The following is a 19,337-nucleotide window of genomic DNA, read 5'->3' on the forward strand; positions in this document are numbered from 1 at the left end:
TGATTGATTGATTTGATTTATTGTCACATGTATCGAAGTACAGTGAAAAGTATTTTTCTGCTGCCGAGGGAACGTACACAGTACATACATAATAGTATTATGGGCCAGGGTTTAGAGAACACCAAATTATATCATGGAGTTCACCTACCCCACAGCTTTGAATAGATTTTGGTTATGGGGAGCACAAGGGCCCACTTTACAGGTGTGATGCAACAGAGATCTAAAGTATTTTTAAAACTAAACAATGTTTATTCTATGAATCCAGTTAACATTTTATAAATCCACAGTAAACATCTTACCAACTACCAACACTGATAACCCCCCAAAAAGATACAGTACTCTATAGGTAACCCTTAATAACTTTCCTAACAACACCCATAAGCCAAAACATGTTTTAACAAAGGCAGTAGGTTTGAATTCTCTACAGAGAACCACTATCACTTTTAAATTATCAAGTGATCTGAACACCTTGTTTAACATATTGAGACATCAGTACACATCTACTTGGTTTGAATGCAGCTCTCCAACTGAAAGCGAAACTAAAACACAGAGCCACAAAGAACTTCCAGCTCAAAACAAAAGTAAAAAGCAAAATCACATTCCAGCTCCACCCAGACAATGACATCACTGCAGTCATTTGATAAAATACACTATTCTTAAAGGGACTCTCACATGACAGCAGACAAAAGAATAATCAATAGAGAACATTGAGAAATGGTACATCGACAAACAGTGATTGGTTACAGTGCGGAACAGGGGCCAAACAAAGCAAACACATGAGCAAGTGCATCATAGGGTGTCGTGAATAGTGTTCTTACAGGAAACAGATCAGTCCAAGGGGGGGGGGTCGTTGTGGAGTCTTGTAGCTGTGGGGAAGAAGCAGTTCCTATGTCTGGATGTTCGGGTCTTCAGACTTCTGTACCTTCTGCCTGATGGAAGGGTAAAAACCTTCGGGTTGGATGGCGCAGTCTGGTGTGGCCGGAGTGAGCCATGTCTCGGTGAAGCAGAGCACACAACAGTTTTGTTGGGCAGGCGGTCGCTGCTCAGGAGGGCTCCGGGTGGTCGCTGCTCGAGGAGGGTTTGGTCTGCAGGCGGTCGCTGCTTGAGGGGATTCCGGTCCGGAGTCGGTTGCTGGGCGAGAGCAGCGGTCCGGTGGCGGCGGCGTGTGTGGGATGCCTGTGGGGCCGTGTCGAGTCATCGGGTCCGGTCCTCGAGGTTCGAAGGATCCTCAGATCTGTAAGAAAACGTAGAAGAACATTGTTAGTAATTATATAAGAAGAGGAAAATAGTTTTATTAGGTCAGAACGCTGATAGGAGATGAAAGAAAAGGGAGAAGGAGAGAGCTCGCAGAGAGTCGCCATGCTCCGGCGCCATCTTGGAATCTACTGGAAAAAGGAACTGAAGGCACTGTTGCTAAGTTTGCAGGGGATGCAAAGATCTGTAGAGGGAAAGGTAGTATTGAGGAAGCGGGGGTCTGCAGAAGGATTTGGACAGGCTGGGAGAGTGGGCAAAGAAGTGGCAGATGAAATAAAATGTGGAAAAGTGTGAGGTTATGCAATTTGGAAGGAGGAATGGAGGCATAGACTATTTTCTAAATGGGGAGATGCTTAGGAAATCAGAAGCACCAAGGGACTTGGGAGTCCTTGTTCACGATTCTCTTAAGGTTAGTCTGCAAGTTCAGTTGGCAGTTAGGAAGGCAAATGCAATGTTAGCATTCATGTTGAGAGGGCTAGAATACAAGACCACAGGTGTACTTCTAAGGCTGTACAAGGCTCTGATCAGACCCCATTTGGAGTATTGTGAGCAGTTTTGGGCCCCGTATCGAAGGAAGGATGTGCTGGCCTTGGAAAGGGTCCAGAGGAGGTTCACAAAAATGATCCCTGGAATGAAGAGCTTGTTGTATGAGGAACGGTTGAGGACTCTGGGTCTGTACTCGTGGAGTTTAGAAGGATGAGGGGGGAATCGTATTGAAACTTACAGGATACTGCGAGGCCTGGATAGAGTGGATGTGGAGAAGATGTTTCCACTTGTAGGAAAAACTGGAAGCAGAGGACACCATCTCAGACTAAAGGGACGATCCTTTAAAACAGAGATGAGGAGGAATTTCTTCAGAGGGTTCACTCACTTGATGCACGCAGGTCATCTGGACAAGGAGTATGCCAGAAAAATATGGAGGCTGAAATAACCGCAGGAATCAAATGTAAGGAATTAAATCGACTTGGGGACCATGACACAATTAGTCCTCCTGCTCTAGATCAGGGTTCTTCAAACCCAGGTTCACGACCCGCGGGTGGATCGCAGGTGGGTGTCGGGAGGGTCACGGAGCGATCGGTCCTGGCGTGTGTGTGAGGGGTGAGAATGCCAGAGGGTGGTGAATCTGTGGCACTCTGCTGCAGAAGGCTGTGGAGGCCAAATCATTGAGTGTCTTTAAGACAGAGATAGACAAGTTCTTGATTAATAAGGGGACCAGGGGTTATGGGAAGAAGGCAGGAGAATGAGGATGAGAAAAATATCAACTGTGATTGAATGGCGGAGCAAACTTGATGATCTGAGGGCCTAATTCTGCTCCTATGTCTTATGGTCTTATGATAATGTTTAATATACCATATAGTGACACGATTGCAGAGGTTACAAACATTCACACAAATTTCACATGCTGCTTTAAATTCCACTTGTCCTGCCCCAGGGGAGAGTCACACATAATTTATTTTCCTGCTGGTACCTTCTTGGATCTCAGTTTCAAGAACAAACAAACTGCTGCAATTCCTGTATTTAGCTATCAAATTATTCCCCTCCCGGTGATGGTCTAGGCATTGAAGTACTTGTGGAAGCCAGTGAACCGGTGCTGACTGCCAGCATCGCGACCCACCATTCTCACCCCTCACACACACGCCAGGACCGATCGCTCCGTGACCCTCCCGACACCCACCTGCGATCCACCCGCGGGTCGTGAACCTGGGTTTGAAGAACCCTGATCTAGAGCAGGGGGACTAATTGTGTCATGGTCCCCAAGTCGATTTAATTCCTTACATTTGATTCCTGCGGTTATTTCAGCCTCCATCTTTTTCTGGCATACTCCTTGTCCAGATGACCTGCATGCATCAAGTGAGTGAACGTGTGATATTTCAGAAAAATAAGTCTCTTTTATTTAAAATGCGAGGTGCAGGGAATTATATACAGTAGCTGCAGTTTTTAAAATAAGAAATTCTCTGTGTTGCCGTGCCCTGCCACCCTGTACGTCAACTCACTCTGCAGAATCAAAACAACAACTTCAATTTATATAGTACCTTTAGTGTAATAGAATGTCCCAAGGTGCTTCACAGGAGCAATATCAAACAAAGTATGACACCAAGCCAAAAAGGAGCTATTAGATTAGATGACCGAAAGAATGGTCAGGTTTTCAGACGTGTTTTAAAGGGAGGAAGTGCAGTTCATAGGATTACAAGGGATATACAGTATAGAAGCAGGACATTCAGCTCAACCAGTCCACTATTGCTTTTATGCTCCACTTGAGCCTTCTCCCATCTTTCCCAAGTAATCCTCTATTTTCTTTTCCCTCCCCATGGAGAGGCAGAGAGGGGTAGGGAGCAGTAGTAGGCCTTGAATAACGTGTGGTAATATCGAACAGCCTGGAATTTAGGGCCGGTAAAATTGGACACGTTAAATTAAAAATTGGGCATTTTAAACCAAGCCACAGCCACCTCCAGCAAACAGCCTGATGGGAATTTGAACGTGGCCAAGCTCGAATACAGTCAAACTCAGACAAGTTGCCAGGACATGTCTGGATCTGCCCTATCAATCACCCATCAAGAGACAATTGGCTCTGTTCATATGGTAGAGTAAATAAATCACCCAACAAGAGATAATCAGCTCTATTTTTTGGAGTAAACAAGGTTACGTACAAACAATGCATCAAGAAATTTTCCTCGGCAGACTTTCTCAGTGGTATCATCGCTGCAGGAATCACGTGCCTTCATTTTTGCAGAGGGCATCTTGGATTTTGCATGTGCTGTCAGGAAAATAAAATATCATAACCCCTCTGTGAGCCAACATCAGAACACTGAAGTTACTGTTTCCACAAAATATACTAAAGTGCTCCACAACCAAAGGTCAGATAAACACATGCTCAGGATCTTAAAAATCTAAATGAAACTGATTCGGCTGCTATGTGATGCTGAATAAAACAAGAACATTTACAATGAATCAACTGCTTGTACTTTAATATCTCATACAGATACTATGGGCTGGATTTTGCAGTTTCCAGCGGGGCGAGGGAGGAGGCAGGGGAGTCCATGGTCCTCTCACTCCCACCCCCACCATTTCAGCATGGTGAATCAAACATCACCAACCAGTAATGGCCGCCTGGCGGGTAGAATGGTCAATTAGTGCTGGAAGGGGAGAGGGCCGACACTCCCAATCGGACCTTTAGGAAAGGTGGTCTGGCAGGATTAGGCTATGAACCAGAAGTCGGTCAATGTCAAATGCTGGCAATTGGTTAAGGCAGCTTCAAGAGAAATCCGTGTTGGTCTCAATCAGTGTGGGAAGAAGGCAGCAACCATAGCTGACACTGAGTCAGTGGAGCAGCAGCAGCAACAGCAGTGGGAGAACAGGCTTTTCCATCCTGTGCACTATTGTGTCAGTAGTTTCTTATTCAGGACGCTTCCTTAGAGGAAATAACATCGGAGGACCTGCCCTATTCCCTTTCTGAAAAATGTGTTCCGAAAAAAAAGTCACGTTCTACCCTTTAACTTTATCCCGCCACAAAGCCGGAAACACCACACAACCATTTCCAGCACTTTTTACATTGAATCCTCACCACCTCTTGCTGTGGCCAAGCTAAATGGTGGGGCGCAGGCAACAGACAGCCCTACGTTGTGAAAATAACTTCTTGACTCACCCTGAGACCTGTCGTCAGATGAGACGGTTTGCTCATGATCTGCTCAATGATGGCCCTGGTAGATGTGTGGCTCTCATTATAACTTGCATTAGCCTCGGTCTGTGGATTTCTCATGAACCATTTCTCCAAGAAGCCCGTACTCAAATGGTAATGGTGGTAAGAAGGGGTGTGAGTCGAGACTATTCCCAGGATAGTGGGCACATAGTTAACTGCACACGACTTGGACATGAATGGAATAAAAACCTTTACAATTGACAAATACCCCTGGTTGGCCCAATGGAACTTTGAAGGGCGCATGTGTGCAATCTATCACACCTTGAACTTTTGAGAATCTAACACTACACAAGAAGCTCTACACTCTCTCAGCCTAACTAACATCTTCAGTGGTGGAGAACAAAGTAATTTGCACACCTAAACATTGCACCCGTGAAGACGTTCATGCAATGGTAAGCTTGAGTTATGCCACAAAATGGTATATGGTTTACCAATGTATAAATGTTTATGCTTATAGTTATCTTGAGAGCGACAGGTATATAATGGCCACCTATGTATTTTAAACCGATCTCCCCAGCCAGCAAATGACAGGTTGCTGTCACATCGAAACATACATAGAAGATAGGAGCAGGAGGAGGCTATTCAGCCCTTCGAGCCTGCTCGCCATTCGGCAGGATCATGACTGATCGCCCAACTCAATAGCATAATCCTGCTTTCTCCCCATAACCCTTGATCCCATTCGCCACATGTGCCATACTCAGCCACCTTTTGAATGTATTCAATGTTTTAGCCTCAACTACTTCCGGTGATAATTAATTCCTCAGGCTCACCACTCTTTGGGTGAAGAAATGCCTCCTCATCTCTGTCCTAAATGGTCTATCCCAAATCTTCAGACTGAGACCCCTGGTTCCGGACACACCCACCATCAGGAAGATCCTCCCTGCATCCACTCTATCTAGTCCTGTTAGAATTTTATAAGTCTCTATGAAATCCGACTCATTCGGCTGAACTCCAGCAAAAACAATCCTAACGTAGTCAATCTCTCCTCATATGTCAGTCCCGCCATCCCTGGAATCAGCCTGGTATTCCTTCGCTGCACACCCTTGAGAGCAAGAACATCCTTCCTGAGAAAAGGAGACCAAAACAGTTTTCGGTGTGGCCTCACCAAGGCCCTGTATAATTATAACAATACATCCCTGCTCCCGTACTCGAAACCTCTCGCAATGAAAGCCAACATATAATTTGCCTTCTTTACCACCTGCATGCTTACCGTCAGCGACTGGTGCACAAGGATACCCAGGTCCTGCTGCACAGTCCCCTCTTCCAATTTACAGCCATTCAGATAGTAATCTGCCTTCTTGTTTTTGCTTCCAAAGTGAATAACCTCACATTTATCCTAATTATACTGCATCTGCCATTGATTTGCCCACTCACCCAGATCATGCTGAACAATCCCTGCATCCTCATCACAGTTCACCCTCCCACCCAATTTGCTATCATCTGCAAACTTTGAAATGTTACATTTTGTTCTCTCGTCCAAATCATTAATATCTATTGTGGATAGCTGGGGTCCCAGGAACGATCCCTGTGGCACCCCACTAGTTACTGCCTGCCAATTTGAAAAGGACCTGTTAATTCCTACTCTTTGTTTCCTTTCTGGCAACCAGTTTTCTACCCACCTCAATTCACTTCCCCCAATCCCATGCACTTTAATTTTACACAATAATCTTATGCGGGACTTTGTCAAATGCTGTCTGAAAATCCAAATATATTACGTCGACTGGAGAGATGCAGTTGTAAAGATACTGGCACTCTGACAGCTAAAGATAATTCACCCTTTCCCTGTAGACTCTCTGTGCAGGATAGTATCTTTCTCCTCCTACCACAGGCTGGCTGCTGTTGTCTGTTTGTTCTGGTCCTTGTACAGAACTTTCACCTGCCTGGTCCACAGGGACACCTGTCCCTGGACAGTTGGCATCCTCTGTCTCCTTCACATTCCTCCTCCAGAGTGCACAGGGATTGGGCACAGTGAAAATTGGTTCCTCTTCTGGATTCCTCACGCTCCAAGATAGCCCTGTTTCCAGGCATTGGCCTTTGACTCTTTCCTTATTTAGAATGTCAGCTTATAAAAACTGAAGAAATAAAGTCCACGAACAGCCAAAGGCTGCCACCTTGAGCAGCAGATGCTGCTGCGAGATGTAGCCAGAGTTCCGTTCACAGGTACGTTCACCCATCCATGGGCTGCCTAATCATACCTGCTTTAAATCACACTTAACTTTTTTTTCCAAGCAGCGACTGAGAAATGGGGTGGGCAATGTAAAATCGCAGTCACTTGCCTCTTCAACAAGCTCAATTGCTAACTTTAGTTTTAATGCTGAGCAGGTTTCCAATCGCGGCGTCTGCTCACTTTCGCCTTCTGTACTTTCGGAAACTGGCGGGATAACGACAGATTGCTGACCCAGTGGCACCATGCCGTATTTTACATTGCAGCAGTTCGCCCGATTTTCGGCTGTAAACCCAACCCTATTGTTTACAGGATTCAGCACTGGGTAAAACATTAATTTCCTCTTCTTCTTCTTACAGCAACTCAAGCGTGCTGAGCCAGTCAAGAAAACCGTGCAGTGCTGGTCCAAGGAATCGGAGGACATCCTCCATGACTGCTTGGAGTCTGTGGACTGGTCCATATTCAAGGCTGCGGCAGCTAAGCTGGACGAGTACGCAACCACCGTCACAGACTTCATCAGTAAGTGTGTCAAGGACTGTGTACCAAAGAAGACAATACAGGTATTCCCCAATTGGAAACCCTGGCTCAACCAAAAGGTTCACTCCCCGCTGTAAGTCTCGGATGGAGGCATTCAAGTCTGACGACCCTGACCTATATAAGAAATCCAGGTACAACGTACGGAAAGCCATCAGAGATGCAAAAAGACAATACCGCATCAAACTAGAGTCCCAGGCCAACAACACTAACCCATGACGACTATGGCAGGGCCTACACAAGATCCCAGGGCCAGGCGGAATATCTGGGGCTGGAGCATCCCTACCCGAAGATCTGAACAAGTTCTATGCCCACTTTGAGCAGTCAGCCAATGCATCACCCGCCCCAACAGCCCTGGACACACCCATATCCACTATTACAGCCTCAGAGGTAAGAGCAGCCTTCTTGAAAGTGAATCCGCGGAAAGCGACGGTCCCCGACTGAGTCCCTGTGCAGACCAGCTGGCGAGTGTATTCGCAGATATCTTCAACACCTCACTCCTCCGCTCTAAGTTCCCCACCTCTTTCAAGAAGACCACCATAATACCAGTACCAAAGAAGAACAAGGTAGCATGCCTCAACGACTACCAACCGGTGGCCCTGATGTCTGTTATCATGAAATGCTTTGAGCGGCTAGACAAGAGACGGATCACTGCTAGCCTCCCAGACGGGCTCGATCCACTGCAGTTTGCCTATCACCGCAACCAGTCCACAGCAGATGCTATCTCCCTGGCTCTACAATCAACACTTGAACACCTCGACAACAAGGACACCGGGGTAAGACTCCTGTTCAGCAACTACAGCTCTGCCTTCAACACCATTAGCCCGACAAGACTAATAACCAAACTCTGCAATCTTGGACTTGATCTCTCCCTGTGCAGCTGGATCCTTGACTTCCTCTCCAACAGACTGCAATCTGTCAGGATAGGCAACAGCACCTCCTCCACATTAGTCCTCAACACCGGGGCCCCGAAAGGATGTGTGCTCAGTCCTCTACTGTACTCCCTATACACACATGACTGTGTGGCAAGATTTAATTCCAACTCAATCTATAAGTTTGCGGATGATAAGACTGCGGTGGGCCGTATCTCAAACAACGACGAATCAGACCACAGGAGGGAGATGAATCACTTGGTTGCATGGTGTACCGGAAACAACTGGTCTCTAAATGTCAGAAAGACCAAGGAACCGATCATCAACTTCAGGAAGCGTAGCATGACACACAATGGCTTCGAAATGGAGATGGTCGATAGCTTTAAGTTCCTGGAGGTCACCATCCCCAACTGTCTGTCTTGGTCCACTCGCGTTGATGCAACAGTCAAGAAAGCCCAACAATGTCTCTACTTCCTAGGGAAGCTAAAGAAATTTGGCATGTCTGTATCGACTCTCACAAACGTCTACAGATGTGCGATAGAGAGCATCCTATCCAGCTGCATCACAGCTTGGTATGGTAACTGCTCGGATCAAGATCGCAAGAAACTGCATAGTGTAGTGAACTCAGCCCAAAGCATCACACAAACTTGACACCCGCACATTGATTTTGTATACACCTCCCGCTGCCTCAGGAAGGCAGACAGCATTATCAGAGACCCCTCCCACCCAGGCATTGCCTTCTTCCAGACCCTTCCATCAGGCAGAAGGTACAGAAGTCTAAAGACCCGCACATCCAGACATAGGAACAGCTTCTTCCCCACAGCTACAAGACTCCTCAACGACTTCCCCTCGGACTGATCTGTTCACTGTAAGAACACTATTCACGACGCCCTATGCTGTTCTTGCTTATGTATTTGCTTTGTTTGGCCCTTTGTTCCGCACTGCAACTAACCACTGTTTGTAGATATATCATTTGTTCTCTGTTGATTATTCTTTTTGTCTACTCTGTACATACGATGTACGTTCCCTTGGCTGCAGAAAAATACTTTTCACTGTACTTCGGTACATGTGAAAATAAATCAAATCAATCAATCAATCTTACAGCTTCTCACAATTTACTTGGGGTCGCCACAATACTGGTTGATCACCCTTATTCATCTCCTTCTGTCAGTCACCCATTCTTCTTCCAGTCTCACTGCTTCCTCTTAACTTTCTTCCTGGCAGTCCGACCTCCATCACTCACCTCACCACATGTGTCCTCTCTCTCACCGCAATATATGACCATAACATTGAATCAATATTTTAAAGGCTCCCATTCGACATCAAACACTTTTTTGTTGGAACAAAAGAATGCACTGAAAAAATTCTGAAGCAGTATCTCAAAATTCACCTCCCTGAAGAGAAAACAAGATGCAATCAGGCTGTAACAAAGTAGTCCATTTTGATTAAATCCAAATACTTTTATATTCATAAGTCAACTTGTGGCATATAATTAAATCATCTAGGACAATAAAACTGCTGATAAATCAAGACATCAAAACTGGTGCACAAATTTAACTGATTTATTTTATTGAATTTGGGAGATTTCGCTGAACCTTTGCACCCTGGTAACTAGTATACATACTTTGAGAAGTCACCAAGAAATTAATAGTTTCACCTTGTTCAGTCAATTATTTTTGTTCTGATTACTTTACTGAATGCTTTTCAGATGGATACATTTCCCCAGAACTTGTTCTGTTATACATCTGAAGAGCCTGGTTAATTTAATGCAAGGAGTATTCTCTTCTTTTGCCAAGGTTTCCTTCTATAATGTGTGGTGAGTGCTGACGATAATCTGCAATAAAATAAATTGGCTTTTGGAAAAGTATGAAAAATGAATGAAAGCCAGCAGATTCTTTAAAGGTAAATTGTTTTTGACTTATTTGATTGAGTTCTTTGAAGTAATGGAGAGGGTTGGTAAAGGGAATGTTGTTGATGTTATGCATATGAATTTTCAAAGGGTTTTGGCAAATCATCACATAACAGAAAAGTAAAGTTAAAGTCCATGTGATTGAAAAGGTAGTGGTTTTGTGGAATTGGTTAAGGGATAAAAACAGAGAGTGATGGTGAATGGTTGTTTTTCAGACAGGGGGTAAATATTCAGTGGTATTCCCTAGGGGTTGGTATTATGATTACTGCTCCTTTTGATGTATCCTAATGCCCTGGATTTGAGTATGAAGGGCATTATCTCAAAGTTTGCAGATGGCACAAAACTAGTGAACAATGAATAGGATAGATTTCAGGACATAAACTGGAGAAATTGACAGGCACATGATAGTTTTTGTTCATTGTTCATGGGATGTGGTGATCAATGGCTGGGCCAGCAGTTATTGCCCATCCCTAATTGCCTTTGAGAAGGTGATGGTGAGTTGCCTTCCTGACCGCTGCATTTCCTGTGGTGTATGTACACCCAGTGCTGTTAGGATGGACGTTCCATGATTTTTACCCAATGACAGTGAAGGAACGGTGATATATTTCCAAGTCAGGATGGTGTGGAACTTGGACGAGAACATGCAAAGTGGTGGCATTCCCTTGAATCTGCTGCCCTTGTCCTTCCAGGTGGCAGAAGGTTTTGAAGGTGCTCGTGAAGGAATCTTGGTGAGTTGCTGCAGTGCCTTTTCTGGTAAAATTAATTGCAAAGAAGTGTGAAATGATACACTTTGGAGAGAATATAAACTAAATGGTATCATTTTAAAGATGTGTTGGAACAGAGAGAGCTTGGGTGTCTAAACATATAATTTTCTTTTATAAATTTAAAGTACCCAATTCATTTTTTTCCAATTCAGGGGCAATTTAGCATGGCCAATCCACCTACCCTGCACATCTTTGGGAGGTGGGGGTGAGACCCACGCAGATACTGGGAGAATGTGCAAACTCCACACGGACAGTGAATCCAGGTCCTCGGCGCTGTGAGGCAGCAGTACTAACCACTACACCACCTCAGGGAGAAGAAATTGGGGTAAAAGAAAATGCTGGAGTTACTCAGCAGGTCATCAGACAGGTCTTCTCAATCAGATTGGTACATTAACTCTTTTGTGCAAGTGGATTTACACTTGCTAGAAGCTTCATATATTCATTTGCAGGGGCCTGTCCTCCCTTCGCACAGGAATATGTCCAGGCACTGTACCTTTTTCAAATAAACATAAACATGGAGGACAATAGCTAATGCATTTGTCATGTCATCTTTTCAAACAATCACAGCCAACTTGCCAACCAATTAGCACCCCTTTCTCCTGCAGTATAAATTGTCATTCCCTTTAGCAGTCTTCTCTCGGTCCCAATAAATGCAAGATGAAAAGCTTCAACACCATGTCTCTTTTTTCAGCAATATTTAACTCTGTTTCACTCCACAGATGCTGCCTGAGCATTTTTTATTTCAGATTTCCAGCATCCACAGTAATTTGCTTTTGTATTACTTTAGAAGAGACTGAGGACTACGTTCAGGGGATTGGGACTCGGGTGAGGGAGAAATAATACCGGTGAGATAATAATACAGGGACTTTACAGTTGGTGAGAAGTGAAAGATTGTTTCTACTGGTGGGTGAATAGGGAAGAAGGGGTTCAAGATTGAGAACTCTGATTGGAAGAACCAATAGAGGAGACGTTTAGGTTTTTGAATTAGAGCACGTGGTGCTTAATAACAGGATTTAGATTGTTTGGAGACTTCGGCGGAGAGATGGCAGATGGAGTTTAATCCGGACAAATGTGAGGTAATGCATTTTGGAAGGTCTAATGCAGGTAGGGAATATACAGTGAATGGTAGAACCCTCAAGAGTATTGAAAGTCAGAGAGATCTAGGTGTACAGATCCACAGGTCACTGAAAGGGGCAACACAGGTGGAGAAGGTAGTAAAGAAGGCATACGGCATGCTTGCTTTCATTGGCCAGGACATTGAGTATAAGAATTGGCAAGTCATGTTGCAGCTGTATAGAACCTTAGTTAGGCCACACTTGGAGTATAGTGTTCAATTCTGGTCGCCACACTACCAGAAGGATGTGGAGGCTTTAGAGAGGGTGCACAAGAGATTTACCAGAATGTTGCCTGGTATGGAGGGCATTAGCTATGAGGAGCAGTTGAATAAACTCGGTTTGTTCTCACTGGAACGACGGAGGTTGAGGGGCGACCTGATAGAGGTCTACAAAATTGAGGGGCATAGACAGAGTGGATAGTCAGAGGCTTTTTCCCAGGGTAGAGGGGTCAATTACTAGGGGGCATAAGTTTAAGGTGCGAGGGGCAAGATTTAGAGGAGATGTACGAGGCAAGTTTTTTTACACAGAGGGTAGTGGGTGCCTGGAACTCGCTACCGGAGGAGGTGGTGGAAGCAGGGACGATAGTGACATTTAAGGGGCATCTTGACAAATACATGAATGGGATAGGAATAGAGGGATACGGACCCAGGAAGTGTAGAAGATTGTAGTTTAATCGGGCAGCATGGTCGGCACGGGCTTGGGGGGCCGAAGGGCCTGTTCCTGTGCTGTACATTTCTTTGTTCTTTGTATGAAATGGCCTACTGTCATTCTATGAAAATTCTCCCTTAAAGATTCCCCATTCAAAGGGCATTTGAGGAACACTTTTTTGATTTAAAGCAGTTTAGAAAGTAGGGAACCCAAACGAATAGCACTGCTGGCCATGACCTTCATCTTTGTTTTAACATGGTTATTGCAGGAACCTCGTTCAGTCATCGTTGTTCATATGTTAAGAAGCATACTACTGCATTTAGCGATGACACCACCAAAACATTGTTCTGTGGAAGATTGTGCATTACTGGTTCATCATTTTCCCTAATTTAATCTTCATTGAAAATTGGATCACTAATTTTTGCTAAGTCCTCTGCACAACATACAATAAATTGACACAGAAAAATAGGTTTTTAGTCTAAAAATGACATGTCAGGAACATACCCCACCCTTATTATGTGCTTTCTTATAGAAACGTGATTGTCATTTAGCACACTTTTTTGGGAGAACAATAGGAGTGCTAAACAAGGGACAGCTATAATGAATTTGGGCCCATGGCAAGCTGTTTAGAAATGAAAACAGAACATTTGTGGAGCGAAAAACAGAGTTAATAGTTCAAGTGAATATATCCAGCATTTTTTGATTTCAGGCATCTGCAGTTCAGGTATTTTGCTGCGACATTAGTTGATTAGAAATGCTGTGCTTAGCTGAGTTTAAGACGATATAACCTGCACAAACTTTCCCAAACACCAAGCTTGATGCCCTTTGTGCAGTCTTTCAGTTCAGTTCAGATTGGTTTGTGCTATCCAGTTTTGACGCGTGATCTCCAAGTACAGATATTCTCTGACTGAGGTTCAAGTTGCTACCTTTACGCAGCCTGGGCTCAACAAGATAAGGAGATGGGCCATACTATAAGTGTCATGCACTGGTGAGCCTGACCACATCTTGTGGCATACAGTGGGGGATTTTGGTTCTAGTTACAGACGAATAGACACAGGTTTATAGTATTAGTACCAGTTACAGGTAATAATAACAAAAATCAAATACTTATTAGTCATAAGTAAGCTTACATTAACATAGCAACAAAGTTACTGTGAAAATCCCCTAGTCGCCACACTCTGGCGTCTGGCCGGGTACAAAGGGGGAGAATTCAGAATGTCCAAATCACCTAACAAGCACGCACGTCTTTCGGGACTTGTGAGAAAACCAGAGTACCCGGAGGAAACCCACGCAGACACGGGGAGAACGTGCAGACTCCACACAGACATCGACCCAAGCCAGGAATCGAACCCGGGTCCCTGGTGCTGTGAAGCAATTGTGCTAACCACTGTCCTACCCCGTTGGACACCAAGGCGCAATTTAGCATGACCAATCCACCTAACTTGCACATGGAAACATGCAAGGTGCTTAAGGGCGAGAGGTGAAATATTGGGAGGATGTTTCTACTGATGGGAGTAGGACCAGTAGTGAGGGGCGGTAGAAAGAGGTGGCCTATTGTTGGCTTTGCAGATGGTGTTTGTTTAAAGGAACTGTTTTGGATTGAACTGTGCCTCCTCTTGGGAGGGGAGGGGCGTTCTCTCTCTTTCACACCATGCCCTGCACTGCTGTGTCCTTTTCCACTGGTCTTTGCTGCTCGTTTGGGTGCCTTTTTGTCAAAGTGGTCCTACTGTTGGGAGGGGGGCGTGTGCTGACTTGAGAGCTGGGTTTGTTCTTTTGGTGTCTTGAAAATGCTTTTAGCATATTTCTGATTTTCGTGACTATTTTTAGCTTGTTGCTAATTATTTTGTATTTTTATTCTTTATGAATACCCAATTGTTTTTTTTAAAGGAACAATTTAGCATGGCTAATCCACCTAACCTGCACATCTTTGGGCTGTGGGGCTGAAACCCACGTAGACACAGGGAGAGTGTGTAAACTCCAGAGTGACCCGGGGCCAGGATCAAACCCAGGTCCTCAGCGCAGTAGGCAGCAGTGCCAACCATTGCCCCACCATGCTACACTGTATTCTTGAGTTGTCAATGAACTTAAAATATTTGCAGGACAAGTGAGAATTGTCGCAGAATAAGGGGGGCAGGGGGCTCATATTTTGGACATATTTGAGGAAGAATTTCTGCTCTCAGAGTAGTCATTCTTTGAAATTCTCTTACCCCAGGAAGCTATGGAGATCCAGCACTTGAACATTTTTATTAAAAAGTTAACCATTACATTTGTACAAGGCCACAGTACAAACACTAATTTTGCATTGCAGAAACAGGGTACCTCCCCTCTGTACCAATGTACAGGGTGGGGAGGGTAGGATACGGATTATTAAAACAGTTCACAACATAGTTGTAGCCCTTGAACATTTTCAGTGTTGAGATCGATAGGTTTTTAATCAATAGGGGAATTGAGGGTTACGGAGAGAAGACAGGAAAGTGGGCTCAATGAATGTTAGATCAGCCATGATCTTATTCAATGGTGCAGCAGGCTCGAAGGGCTGCCTACTCCTGTTCCATTTCTTATGGAATCCTATTCCTCCCCACCTCCAGTATCCCCTTTGGCATTTGTTGGCCATCCTGTTTGACCGGATACTCTGAGCTGTCTTCACAGAAGCTGTTTACGCGATATACCCAATGCAAATAACGTGCAGCTGGTATTAACATTCCTGTATTGACATGGGACGTATTTGCTCATAACTAAAATCCTGCCGGCTTTTGGAACCAACACTTTCAATCTTCAATCAAGCCGTTTGGTTTTCTATCGCTGTTTGCATTATATCTGTCCCCTGTTTAAACTCATCAAGTGAAACAAACTCAAACAGCGCGCCCCTCCCCCCGAGGGGGCGGCGCGCGGCGATTGTGACGTCAGTTCCGTCTCAGAAGCGATGGCCGGTTGCACGGGGCCGGGAGGAAATGTGAAGAACTTGCTTCAGTTCATGCACTGCATGGGGCAGTTGAAGGTGAGAGGGGCTGGCGCCCTGCAACAACAACAAAAAAAAAAAAGCACAATGTACAAACGTGCATACCATTGGATTGTTTTCATTGCATGTTGCTCCGGTTGCAGCGCACAGACGGAACGGGCAGGCACTCCCGCTGCTACATTGCAACGCATTGTTTCCCTGGGCCACGTAATGTTCCAAAAAGGAACTCTGCTCATTGTGCCCGAGCGCCTCCTGGCTGCTCGCTCTGGAATGTCATCACCCGCAGACCCCGTCTATCGCTGGCTTCCTTTCAATAGAGACCATTCGGCCCATCTGGTCTGCTCCGCCATTCTCCCGGAAACAGCAATCTTGCTTTTATGATTTTGACTTGACGTCTAAATAGTAGCCAGGACACCAGGGATATCTCCAATGTTCTTCCTTGAAACATGCTATGTCCTACCAATCAATCCAGTCAAAACGGTAGTTAAGAAGAACTGTGGTTTTAATCAGCTAGAATGTGCCCACCAGTAGCTTCTCCCGCACTGAGAGGCTGTCCCGGATCGATGGGTTATATACCTTCTCAGAGGGGCGGAGCCACAGGTGGAGCCAACAACAACATTAACACAACAACAGTAACAGTGAGTAAATACAATAATATATACATCAGCTGTGAGTAAATACAATAATTATACAACAGCCATACGTGGCTTACCACATTCACCCCCTGTTTTAAAAAAAATGTCCAGCAGGGGTGAAGTGGACTCACAGGTTCAGTCTCACAGGAGGGTGTATTGGCCGCTGTGAACGTCGCAGTGTAGGCGCTGGTGCCGAGACCTTCGACTCTGGGAGCACGTTGTCCTCACAACAGGGTCCCGGACAGGGTGACGCTGCAAGGGCGGTGCTAATGGAACCCGGATGAGTTGATGGGGTAGATGGGGAGATAGAAGGAAGCGGTGAGGTGATGGTGGGTGCAGGGGTACCCGCGGGGGCCAGGTACCTGAGGGAGACTGTACTGCCGCCCGTCGCAGTGTGTCAAGTATGCGTACTGAGGGTTCGCATGGAGGAGGTGAACCCTCTTGACCAAGGGATCGGCCTCATGGCTCCTCACGTGCTTCCAGAGGAGTACCGGCCCAGGAGTCGTGAGCCAGGTAGGAAGCGAGATTCCGGAGATCGACGTCCTGGGAAAGACAAATAGACGGTCGTGAGGGGTCTCATTAGTGGCAGTACACAACAGTGACCGGATGGAGTGGAGCGCGTCAGGGAGGACCTCCTGCCAGCGGGCGACTGGGAGACTTCTAGACTGTAGGGCCCGAAGGACAGCCTTCCAGACCGTAGCATTCTCCCTCTCCACCTGCCCGTTTCCCCTGGTGTTGTAGCTGGTAGTCCTGCTCGAGGCTGTGCCCTTAGTGAGCAGGTATTGCGGCAACTCATCGCTCATGAATGAGGATCCCCGATCGCTCTGAAGATAAGTGGGGAAATCGAACAGCGTGAAGATGCTGCGCAGGGCCTTGATGACTGTGGCAGAGGTCATGTCCGGGCATAGGAAGGCGAAAGGAAAACGTGAGTACTCCTCAACAACGTTGAGGAAGTACACGTTGAGATCAGTGGAGGGGAGTGGCCCTTTGAAATCCATACTGAGTCGCTCAAAAGGGCGCGAGGCCTTCACCAGGTGGGCCTTTTCTGGCTGATAGAAGTGCGGCATGCACTCTGCACAAACTTGGCAGTCCCTGGTCATGGCCTTGACCTCCTCTGTGGAGTAGGGCAGGTTGCGGGCCTTGACAAAGTGGAGAAGCCGGGTGACAGAGGTCGTTGTGGATAGCCCATAACTGGTCAGCCTGCGTGTTGGCGCAGGTGCCTCGGGATAGGGCATCTGGGGGCTCATTGAACTTCCCAGGACGATACACGATGTCGTAGTTATAGGTGGAGAGCTCGATCCTGCACCGCAAAATCTTGTCATTCTTAATTTTACCCCACTGCGTGTTGTTGAACATGAAGGCAACCGACCGTTGGTCTGTGAGGAGAGTAAATCTTCTGCCGGCCAGGTAATGCCTCCAGTGCCGCACAGCTTCCACAATGGCTTGCGCCTCCTTTTCAACAGAGGAGTGTCGAATTTCGGAGGCATGGAGGGTGAGGGTATGGGGAAAAAAGGCGACAGGCCTCCCTGCCTGGTTAAGAGTGGCTGCCAGGACAAAGTCAGACGCATCGCTTTCCACCTGGAACGGGATGGATTCGTCCACGGCGTGCATCGTGGCCGTGGCAATTTTGGATCTGATGCGGTTGAAGACCAGGCGGGCCTTGGCCGTCAGGGGAAAAGTGGTGGACTTAATGAGTGGGCGGGCTTTGTCCGCGTAGAAAAGTGGAGGACTTAATGAGTGGGTGGGCTTAGTCCGCGTAGTTGGGGACCCACTGGGCATAGTAGGAGAAGAACCCCAAGCACCTGTTCAGGGCCTTGGGGCAGTGGGGGAGAGAGAGTTGCAGGAGGGGACGTATGCGTTCGGGGTCAGGCCCTCGGACTCCGTTTTCCGTGACATAGCCGAGGATGGCTAGCCGGGTTGTCCGGAAAACGCATTTCTGCTTGTATGTCAAATTAAGGAGTCTGGCGGTGCGGAGGAATTTTTGAAGGTTGGCGTCGTGGTCCTGCAGATCATGGCCGCAGATGGTAACATTATCCAAGTACGGGAATGTGGCCCGCAGCCCGTACTGGTGGACCATTCGGTCCATTGTTTGTTGGAAGACTGAAACCCCGTTGGTGACGCCGAAGGGGACCCTGAGGAAATGGAAGAGACGGCCATCTGCCTCCATGACCTGCAGGACCACACAACAACAGTAACAGTGAGTAAATAAAATAATATATACAACAGCCGTGAGTAAATACAATAATATATACAGCAGCCATACGTGGCTCACCACACCATGGGACCTTTTACAAACACTGAAAGAACAGATGGGACCTTGCTTTTATCTAACTGAAACATTAATTCAAGTGATTTGGAGAATTACAGGTTGAATGGTCCTTTTCTGTACTAAATTTTCTAATTGTTGTGTTTTGGTGTTGGTTCTCTGCAAGGTGTCAGTTTTGTCCCAGTGGTAGTTCCTTCACATGGCAAAGCCTCATCCATAAGCTTGAAGACAAAGAATTTTGGACTGAGACTCCAGTACAGTACTGAGGGAATGTTGCACTGTTAGAAGTGCTGTCCGTAGGATTAGATGTTAAAGTGAGACCCTGTCCTTTCGGCTGGATCCTGTGGCAGTATTTGAAGAACAGGAGATTTATCCCTGAACCAACAACTATTTAAAAAAAAAAAAAAAAATCTACCCATAGATTTCATTGCTGTTGTGGGATTGCTGTTGAAGCAGAGATCACATCAAAATTAACAAAAGATTGGCTGCCACTTTTCCCCACAGCAGCAACTACACTTAA

General features: G+C 46.0%; 1 protein-coding gene and 1 long non-coding RNA gene across 3 annotated transcripts in view; one reads left to right on the plus strand and one right to left on the minus strand.

The window, feature by feature from the left end:
• LOC140410747 (uncharacterized) lies at positions 1 to 16,139 on the minus strand. The gene is made up of 3 exons (XR_011940722.1): positions 16,022 to 16,139; positions 3,903 to 4,009; positions 1 to 1,234 (listed from the first exon to the last, which is right to left on the minus strand). It is a non-coding gene; the product is annotated as an uncharacterized lncRNA (long non-coding RNA).
• The window catches only part of hddc2 (HD domain containing 2), a 23,334-nt gene continuing 19,820 nt past the window's right edge, over positions 15,824 to 19,337 (plus strand). Inside the window, exon 1 of one of the 2 annotated variants that reach the window (XM_072499268.1) lies at positions 15,824 to 15,955. In XM_072499268.1, the coding sequence (XP_072355369.1) occupies positions 15,881 to 15,955 (75 nt within the window). In that variant the 5' untranslated portion in view covers positions 15,824 to 15,880. Of the gene's footprint in view, positions 15,956 to 16,406; positions 16,555 to 19,337 lie in introns of those variants that run through there. The other variant, XM_072499266.1, reaches the window with a different exon arrangement.

Source organism: Scyliorhinus torazame, chromosome 4 (assembly GCF_047496885.1).
Source record: "Scyliorhinus torazame isolate Kashiwa2021f chromosome 4, sScyTor2.1, whole genome shotgun sequence".
NCBI classification, from domain to species: Eukaryota; Metazoa; Chordata; class Chondrichthyes; order Carcharhiniformes; family Scyliorhinidae; genus Scyliorhinus; species Scyliorhinus torazame.